The sequence below is a fragment of the Adiantum capillus-veneris genome, chromosome 1 (assembly GCF_014529385.1).
Source record: "Adiantum capillus-veneris isolate H3 chromosome 1, ASM1452938v2, whole genome shotgun sequence".
In the NCBI taxonomy this organism is placed as follows: domain Eukaryota; kingdom Viridiplantae; phylum Streptophyta; class Polypodiopsida; order Polypodiales; family Pteridaceae; genus Adiantum; species Adiantum capillus-veneris.
In genome coordinates, this window is record NC_140931.1 from 94124843 (window position 1) to 94134989 (window position 10147).

The 10147-nt window shown below is 39.4% G+C and overlaps 1 protein-coding gene across 1 annotated transcript; it reads right to left on the bottom strand.

Moving 5' to 3' along the window:
- Positions 1-4716: 4716 nt before the first annotated feature.
- On the bottom strand, positions 4717-9942 carry LOC147465204 (probably inactive receptor-like protein kinase At5g41680). Its single transcript, XM_086511317.1, has 4 exons — positions 9666-9942; positions 7411-7727; positions 6219-6432; positions 4717-5460 (listed from the first exon to the last, which is right to left on the bottom strand). Exons 1-4 carry the CDS (start codon positions 9865-9867, stop codon positions 4829-4831), a joined length of 1365 nt encoding a protein of 454 aa, XP_086367443.1. The 5' UTR covers positions 9868-9942; the 3' UTR covers positions 4717-4828.
- Between the last annotated feature and the right edge of the window lie 205 nt (positions 9943-10147).

Below are 10147 nucleotides of genomic sequence, written 5' to 3' on the forward strand. Positions count from 1 at the left end.
AGACAAGACTTACTCTTAGTTGTAAGCTAGAAGTAAAACCTTCACTGTGTCCATGTTGATTGATGAAACCAATCAATGACATCGATCAAGGAAGTGAACTCCAGGGTGAGCACCATTGAAAGTTGTGCATCTAACACAACTACCTCGGATTGGTGATTCCATGTGAGATTAGAGACAAGCATGCTGCTAGTTGGAAAAAAATATTGAGTAGCCAAACATATTAGCTTCACAAAAGAAGCTTTGCAAAATAGATTTCATGTACCAAAGACCAAAATTTATAATTTGGTCCATCAACTCCCTCATACCATCTCGCAATATGGTTATCTCATGAGGACCAAAGGCAAAATAGAAAAAATTTCCCCATACAAAAAGTGCAATGTCAAAATTGGGACCCTAAAAAGGTAGGGTTTTGTTGTTGGCTTTGTCAGTAGCCATTAACATTTCCAAGTTATTTGACTCAGCCAAGACCGCTTCCTCTTCCGCCACCTGTTCTTGGACCTGTTCCACATTTGGATGTGTGCTATATGTATGCTAGGTGGTGCTCACATCCTTCACCTTGACTTTGCTGATCGGCAAGATTATCAAAATGCTTTGCATTCTCTTATCAGAAAGATGGATTGGCGTAAGTGTCTTGTCATACCTGAAGTGTAACCGCCTAAGGGAATTGATATCCCAAGGCATCACAATCAGTCTGTGGGTATTCGTTGTAAGGACATATCTATCTTGGAATAGCTCAATAAAAAATTATTTGGTTGCCTCGTGAAGGCAACCCATCGCGCTTCTGGCCCACCGGAAATTAACAACCCGAGACTTCTCAATCTGTCTTTAATTCTCTTGTGAACACTTGAGGCCCATAATAGAGCTGCATACACAAGACCTAGAGCGACCAAAGTATTAAATAGATACCCCGTGGCCATAGTCTCTTGAAATGGGATTTATAGCATCATCTTTGTAATGTGGTTAATCATACATATCCCCATGTTAATATGGTTGGAGTTGTCTGCCTCATGGAAAATGCAGTGAAAGTCACCCCTAAATACACATATGAAGTCACTACCTCTACCTCTTCCCCCCCATGCATAATGTGTGTGGCTCATCTAGTGGATGCTAATGTATTGAAAAACATCACCTAGGTTTTACTAAGGCTAGCAATAAGCGCTTCTCCAAAAATAAAATAAAAAATCTTTGAATGTCACCATGTGTTTGTAGCCCCTTCTCCAAATAAAACACTAAAACAATGTCATGATCATATAGTAAGATAGAAACCAACACCTACAAGAGATATACCATTGCCACCTCCCGTGTCCATGAAAGACTAATTAGTCTCCTCGATGTGCAGTCCACATAGTGTGGGAGAGATTTGGAAAAACTGATGACCAACCTCCTTGACACCATACTTATCCACCATGCCCTCATACAATGCAATGAGTCCTCACATCATGTCAAATGGTACTCCAATCACCTGTAATCTTTGAAGCAGTCAATCTCACCAAGCCCTATCAAACGCTTTATGAATATCCACAATGCAGCAATATAAGCATTAGCCTTAAGCCTATGCTTGCTTTAGTTAGTTTCTGTAAGGTAAAAATATGATCCATAGTACAATTTTTTTTCCCGGGACCTTGCATGTCTTCGTGCTCTAGGCCTTGTCTATGTAGTTGGATCCATGACCCAAACCCCTATTGGTTTGCAAGGAAAGGAACAAGTTGTGGATATGCATGTATGAAATGCTTTGCCTTGTATACTTATGTGGTTGGTTGCCTTCCCCCTTTTGAGATTGTTTATAGCTTGTTCTTTCATGGAAGGTGTGAAGAATATAAATGTAGGGGCCTTGACTCAGGTAGTCTGGGAAGAGGTGGATGATCGGGCATGTCATAAAAAGATGTGGTGTAAGTATGTGATGTACTAGGGTTTGTAGACTATGATAGGAGTAGGCGAGGCTTTTCATGAGGAATATGGAAAGCTAGATATAGTCGTATCATGTAATATGGCAGTGAGCTATGTGGTAATCGTATCTATAGCTGATGATGGGTCAAGAAGCTTAAGATGATCATAAAACATGCCCCTATACACACCCTACACTCATGTATGAAATGTATGTTAGTATGAGTCATAGTAGATAATGGTGGCATATATAAGAAAGAGGGTTGTTCTATTGTGAAAGATTGAAAAGCTTGGTCTACCCCCATAGGACATGAAGATGTATGAAAATCACATATGAACTTTGGCATTTGCTTGGTACCCATGTTGTAATCCATTGTGCTCTTACCATCGTTCCTAAAGCGCATGTATCCCTTCTCCCCCAGCCACCTTACCATGCCGTTGTAGATTAGCATGTGGTGATTTTCCCCAAGTTCAAGAAACTATCTCTCATAGTGAGAGACACCTCATAAACACTTTGTATGAGATGGAGTCATCTAAAAGTGGCATCTTTAGGTTCTCCATTTCATGCCTCACAATGTAAGCTCTAGTTGCATCCATTGAGATTCTCAACTAAGATTAGTCTCCCTTACTTGAATACTATAGGATCCCTCTTGATAGCACCGTAAGAATACTCTCCCTTACCTGAATAGCACCGTAAGAATACTCTCCCTTACCTGAATACTATAGTATCCCTCCTAAAAGCGCCTTAAGATTACTCTGCATAACTTGAATACTATAGGATCCCTCTTGAGAGCGTCTTGCAGGGTGACTCTCCATGCTCCCCTGATCCATGTTCCCCTCTTTTCCTCTTCCCACCTCCCCAATCAATGCCTGTGAATCTAAAATGCTGTGGTGCAAAGTAGCATATTGCTACATAAAACTATTGTCTCCAAGTAGCAATCTTGAACCACATAAAGCATGCCTTCCCATCCCTAGCCATCACTGTGATATTTTGCTATAGCTCTTGTTTGAATAGAATTATGTGGCAATCATGACCCACATAAAGCATGCCCTCCTGTCTCTAGCCATCATTGTGATATGTTCCTATAGCTCTTGCTTGAATAGAATTTATCTCCCTCCTAACCCTCTCATATTCTCAATGCACTATGTACTCTCTTTGAATGATGACTCCTAATGGTATCTCTCCATGCAGGGCATCCCCCATTCTCCATGAGGAAGATGATGTCTTTGTCTCCAACAACCTCCTAGAAGTGTCATAGATATGAGCACATAGCACCATTGCAATTCCACACCGCCATCTGTAGTCATGTCTCCTAGGCCATGTATCACTATGAGACAAACCTCCCATCAATAACCATGAGACCATTCCAAAAGAATGCTTTTTCTCCTTATGTCTGGCTTGTTTGATTTGGAGAATGAGTTCTTTTTTTTCTCTCCTTGAAATCTTGTCCAATCATCATCAAGGTAAATTTCACCCCCTTCTACACCTCCAAGAGCCCCTCTCCTTTTGATAAGTTTCTTCTAATCTATGTGTCCCTAAATTGTAGGACCAATAGCCTTTCTTGCTTGCATCCTTCCCCGCTTTTCATGCCTTTGGGAAAGGGAGTAACTCCCCTTCTTTATATCCCAATGTACCACACAAATGCTTGGCATCCTCCCCCGGTGTACTTCCTTATGCCATATGTGTAACATGTACATTACACAAATATGTTTGTTACACATTTTCTTCCTCACCACACATTCTATCTTATTGGTGTCCAATTTCACCCTAACATTTCCCCTCAATAAATCCATCCACCCTAAACTTTTCCTTCATGGAATCCATCCACCCTTTTTTGAGTCCCTCAAGGTTGGAGTTGAGTTCTCAATCCTCCCTTGGTTGAGCCTTTTCCACGGAGACCTTGACAATTTTCAATTCCGCTCTTGTAGTTTCTTGATCTCTACAATGTAGCAATCCTCATGCCACCTCGCTATACTAGAAGAATGCATAAATCCTCCCTTCATAAATACCCCCAAGGTAGCTTTGGTCTTTTTGGCTTGTGAGGTACTTCTCCAATTTCTAGATCATTTCCGTCAATTTCCCAAGGAGAACGCTCCATGTTCTTGCTCTCATTAGTATGGGGCCATTATTGACCTCTTGTTTATCCCTTGTTGTGTGCTAATCAAGGCCATGTAGCCCTCAAGTTATCGATGCTTGCTTGCTTCCCAAACTGGCTCCCCACTTGGCCTATCTACTTGAGTTCCCGCCTCAGCTTAGTGATAATTCATGAATCTACTAAAAATTATGACTTACTAGTCATGCAAAATAAAATTTGTATCTAACCCAAAAGAGCCTCTATATATGGCTGACCCATTGCTATTTGTCTTTGTGTGTGTTTGTGTACCTCATTCTTTCATTAGTCGCTCAACCCCCTTCCTTGACTTCTTTCATTCTATCCTTTTTTCATCCCCATCTCTTTCTTCTTATGTCTCTCACCCCTTGTATTCTCCATAGCCTTTTGAACTTCATTGTTTCTTGTCTTAATCCTCTAATTTATGCATTTTGTATTTTTGCTCCAAGTCTTAGGCTAACTTAACTCTATCTTTTGATTTATCCCCACACTTGAAGGTTTTTTTTTCCACTACAAGGAACACCCCCCCCCCCCCCCCCCCCCCCTCTCTCTCTCTGTCTCTCTCTCTCTCACCCATCAACCACTTTTGATAGACTAATTTTGAACTGGTTGTGTTTCTTAGAAAAGTTTCAAAGGGACTTGACTATATTGTCTATCATGGCCAAGTCATTGCAATACTTCTTTAAAAAAATGTTGTTGTGAATTATGAAAGATCAAGCAGAGTCCTTTTGATTGTGATAATAGTAAGATGGTATGAATAAAGACAACGATCTAACAGATGGTAGATTACTAATATCAAGAGCTAAAACTTAATAAATGGACAAGGATTCAGTTTAAACAAAATCGGGATCAAGATTCTCAGACGTATCAGTGTAAGTGGATCCAGGGATATCACCAAATTCACGTGTGAGCTTGATCATGCCAACCACTTTAGCCATAGATGGTCGCTCACGTGGGGCAAGGCGAACACAGTCCATGGCAATCTTGAGCATGAGAACTATTTCCTCTTCATAACGAACAGAGTGAGGGATGTTTGGGTCAAATATCTCTGCTGTCCATTCTCGTTGAATTGATGACTGAATGAGCCGTGGCAAGTCTAAAACTGCCTTGGCATTGGGGGGAAAGGGTTGTTTAGCAGTTATGAGCTCTAGAAGGAGAACCCCAAAGCTAAACACATCTGCCTTGTGTGTAAATAGGCGGTTAGTATGGGTCATCACCTCCGGAGCTCGATATCCCATATTGAGGGATTGGGGGCAAGCCCTCAATAGGTGAGATAACCCTGTGTCCACCAAGCATGCCTTCTCATTAGGGCCATCGCCTCTCAATAGCACATTGCTTGGCTTTATATTTCCATGAGTTAGGCCCTTGTTCCGTCCCTTTCCATGTATGTACGCAATACCTCTTGCCACATCCAAGGCTATTTGTGCTCTCTTTGGCCAGTCTAATGGAGCCCATCTTGCAGTACCTGTATGTTTAATTTCAACAAGTCAATAACATCAAAGTACATACATAAAGTTTTGGTAGACAAACCCTAGATAATCCATTTATCTTTTACATATATTGTGAGAAAAGACTAGTAAGATTTCAAAGTAATTCAGTCAATATAAACTTTATCCTTCGAAGCAAGACAACTAATGCTCACACAAAACCCACATGCACTCCTTTTCCACATTGTATGGTCTTGCACTTCAACCTCTCTTAAAAGTGCGCAATGAATTTCTACTAGACTAGCAAACAAGAACAAAAAGCTCTAACTTCTGTTGTTAGGCTTCTATTATGTTTGTACTAATACGTTGCTAAAAGATAACTCAATTTTTACATTCTCTTGCTAATGTAGGAGCTCTTTAAGAAAAGCTCAACACTTGCTAATGTCAGAAGTGGGTGGTTTCCCTCTCAACAATTATGCTAGCAAGTAGATAAACATTTAGTGGCATTTTTGTGATGCTAGCTTCAATAATAATATACCAACACATATAAAAATAGAGAGCCAATGTTTTATAAATTCTTGTGTGGGGTTTCCTATTAAAATTTTATAGAAAACTCTTAACTTTTTCAGCTTGAAAACTTGTCTTGCTTGGAAACTTGAGACCATAATTGCAAAGAGACATACTTAATATGAATTAATTTTATTACATGTATACTAACCATAACATAAAATTCATTAGTTCCAATTATTCTTATCAAATGCTAGCAATAGAAATTTGCATATAAGAATGAACATACCTTTACCGTGAAGATGCACTGAGAGATTTCCGGACCCAAGATACTCATACAACAAAATCTTCTCACTTTCAGAGAAGTAATATGCCACTATGGGAAGAACATTAACATGGTCGAGTTTGGCAAGATCTCCAAGTCTACTTCCAAATTCTTGATAGCTAATGCTCACATCCTTCAAGTGCCTAATCATAACATTTGGTAGACTTGTGTGTGTCACCTTTAATGGTCACATCAACTATGTCAATAAAGTTTCCAACAAAACATGTTTATCGTCATTATAATATAATTATAATTCCTTCAAATCAAGTGAAGCGTAGAAGATTCAATTTTTTTTTGAAAAGAAAATGGAAGGTTGGTATGCCCACACACATAATGCATATACTCAGATGTAATACAAGTGTGGGTCTAATTTGTAGATATGTATAGAATTGGGCACTCTTATATATGATTACATGTATGTACATACGAGCACACATGCCTATGGCAGTGATGGTTATCTGGAAAGTTTTTCATTTCAAGTTATGCCAAAGACAAAATCCGTAGCTACACAAAAATACCGAGAACAAGGAACAAGGAACAAGTATCTATATAGAAAGTGTTAATTAATTTATTCTATTTAAAACATTCTTGAGGCAAAATGATGTTTGCTCAATTTAAGGACATGGATTAAGTCTTGCACTATGTCGTTTCTTTATCAAACCGTAAGTACAGTTTGAGATTTCTAGTAGCCCCTCCCAAAATGACGCGTGTTATGCCTATCCTCAATATGTTTTGCCTAAATTCATTTAAAATTGACCAAATTGTGGACGCAAAAGGATATTTATTTGTATCAAAAAATAAGCAACCAATTTTGCCTAGCTAATGAAGTAACAACACAATAGTACGCCTTGTTGACAATGGACTATTGAAGTCTCTCAAAAGTTATTATCACATCCTAAATAGAGTATATATATGTTTTGTCATGTTGTATGAAAGAGAAAATACTTGTTACTAAAAATCTTAACTATCAAGTTTTGAGTTGTTGACCATATTTTAGAGCATGTTAAAAAACGTTCTTATATTTTCAACTAAGTATCTTACATTGGTAAGAGTAACTCAATCTATATGCACAAATTTGTGCATGCATAGTTTAAATATTTATCGTAGAAAGTTTTTGGCAGACATATACAAACACAATATGCTCACATATGCCTACCTTATAGGCTGTCCCAAATACACCTTGGCCATAGAGGGGTCGAGCAGAACATCTGAGTAGTTCATCCATGTTGAAGATTGGCCAACCCTCTTGCAAGGTGACCATATTTCGAGAGTTAAAGGTGCTACTTTTGTATGAATACTTGGAAAGAGATAGTGGATCATTGTCTTGGTGTTGATGATCCAAGGCCGTAACATAAGGTGGCATCGAGACCTCTAACGAAGGGGCTTGCTTGGTCTCCAGAGTTGTTTGGGCATGGCCACTATCATGGGCGTGTCCACTATCAAGATGCTCCCGTTCAAGTAATTCTTGATGTCCTAAGATCATGAAATTAACAGAAATAGACTTAATTCTTAGGAATCAAACGCAAAAATGTAGAAATGTTATACGACAAACGATTGGCTACTCCACATCAATTACACAATGTCTAAGCAACATTAGTGTCTCATTGAGCATGCAAATAAGACATTTCAAAAACTCTCTACCAAAACCAAAAAATATTGCACAACTTGTCCAGTTACTCGTAGATCATGTGACAAATATAAAATTAATTTCTAAGTTTCAAACGTGCAAATTGAGAACCTTTTTGTCTTGTCCAAAATCCTTTTTTCTTCCTCCCCACTTTTCCTTTCACCCAACTCGTAATCTCCAAGCCTTTGGGTAATATAATCCAAGGCTTTTTTTCTTCCTACCCACTTATCCTTTCATCCAACTCATAATCTCCAAGCCTTTGGGTACTACTAATCCCCAAGTCCAAATCTCCTTTCACCAAACTTCTAATCACCAAGCCTTGAGATACTACTGAGCTCACCTACAAATATCCTTAATCAATCGCTAAATAAATAACACATCAACCTTTTGTGATAATTATGGAACACTATAAAGTAATACTGGGCTACTTGGGTGCAAGTAAATTTTCAATGATTTGATATTGGGAACCATGCATACACATAAAGTGAATGTCCCCAAAGCTATATAACAAAGGTTGCTTTCCGTCTTCCCTGAGAGTTAATCGCCTCATGTCTCTTTGAGACTCTAAATTCCAAGAAAGTAAAGCTTAGTAATCGATGCTTTGAGAGATACTTCATGATGCCTTGAACTCGAAAGATAATCAATGATTAAGACATGCCTCGATGCTTGTTCATTGTGGTTTACTTGTAGTCCACCTAAGCCTAATAACCCCCACATTTAGGAAATATGTTTCACCTTTCCACTGATTCTTGATGCTAATTGGCATTCCAGATTAATGCAAATACCATTTGGCTATCTATCTACAGGGCTTGCTAAGTGTTTATCTACACAATTGTTATTGCATGGCATCGCTAAATGTGCGCGTACATGTACCAAATAAATTTAAGAGCAACAAAGGTAAACGGAAGGTGCTTTATCTTGATGCCACATAAGCATAGGATATAGATGAAATTTTATCATCAGAATGTCATATGCCCCAAATCGGCCGAACTATTGAAGCATGTCTGAGTGCGTGAAGACTAAAGTTCAATCCATGAGGGAAAGATTTTCGACAAAAAATTTAGAAGATTAAAGATTGCCTTTGCTTAAACATGTACATAGCAAAAGCTAAATATACTACGTTTTTTTCTTTTTGGTTAAGACGAAAAAAAATATAAGAGAGAGAAAGAATGGGCTTTGATTACAAACATAAACAGCAGCAACTTAGGATGTGGTCACACACCAATTATTAGTAATATGTTACTCATGCAACTATGCCAAAATCAGCATAATTACAAATGAGTTGCATATAACTAGTCCACCTGTGACCATGCACGAGGCACAACTATTATGCATAATAGCGTGAATACTGCCTTAATAGAAAGGCACAATGAATGGTCTCCCCTTCAAGGTTGATTTTAGTCGAGCACCATTGCCCTCTAGATTTTATGATTTTTCAGGCATTTCAGTGTATTTCAATGTATTTTAGCTCACATTTTCAGTCGGAAAAAACGGGCAAAATACCCCAAAACAGGTAGAATGCCTGGCAAAACGCATCCCTGATCTCCTTCAACTTGGGCATACGAAATGCTACATAAAACCGCACAAACATGTGCCAAGTATCGGACTCGCAATGATGGGATTTGAAAGACCTGAATGAAAATCCTTAAAGAAAGGGGGCGGGAGGCGCGAATGTATGTAAGCATGAAAAAAGAAATGTATGTATGTATGCATGTATGGAAAGTGGCAATAACACACCAGACTTTGTCCATAGACATGAAATGCAAGGGAAAAGGGAAGCTTACCTTTGGAGGAGGCAGTGGCAGCGGCAGCGGCAGCGGATTTCTTGCGGTGTTCATGGAACATGAGGCCGACGAAGAGAGTGATGGTGACAATGATGAGGACAAGCATGAGGGTGGTGCCCTGGTATTTGTGGTGATGGTGATCAGAAGCAGGCTCTGGGGCGGGAGTTAGCAGCAGGAGTATGCCGCTCATCATCACCACCATGCACGCACAAGCCCCCCGCCCTCTCTCTCTCTCTCTCTCTCTCTCTCTCTCTCTCTCTGTGCGGCATCCCCAATACTCATACAAGGGTCTTCCACCTCGGTGTAATCGAGGCAAATGGTCTGCATTGGGCTCGTCGTGGGTTCAAACCTTGCCAATGATTTGCATAAGCTGCCAGCAATCGCCCAAAGGAATCAAAGCCCCCTAAGTAGAGGCAAATCCTTCTAGGGGTTTTCTCTACAGTTTAGAGTCGTACCCATGCTGAATTTATGTGGATCATTTG

Excerpts from the sequence above, each read along its gene's own strand:
- LOC147465204 (XM_086511317.1), bottom strand. The coding sequence starts at position 9,867 with ATGGTGGTGATGATGAGCGGCATACTCCTGCTGCTAACTCCCGCCCCA. Across the intron at positions 7,728-9,665 it reads TGCCACTGCCTCCTCCAAAG|GACATCAAGAATTACTTGAA; the intron begins GTAAGCTTCCCT and ends TCATGATCTTAG. Across the intron at positions 6,433-7,410 it reads TATTTGGGACAGCCTATAAG|GTGACACACACAAGTCTACC; the intron begins GTAGGCATATGT and ends TGACCATTAAAG.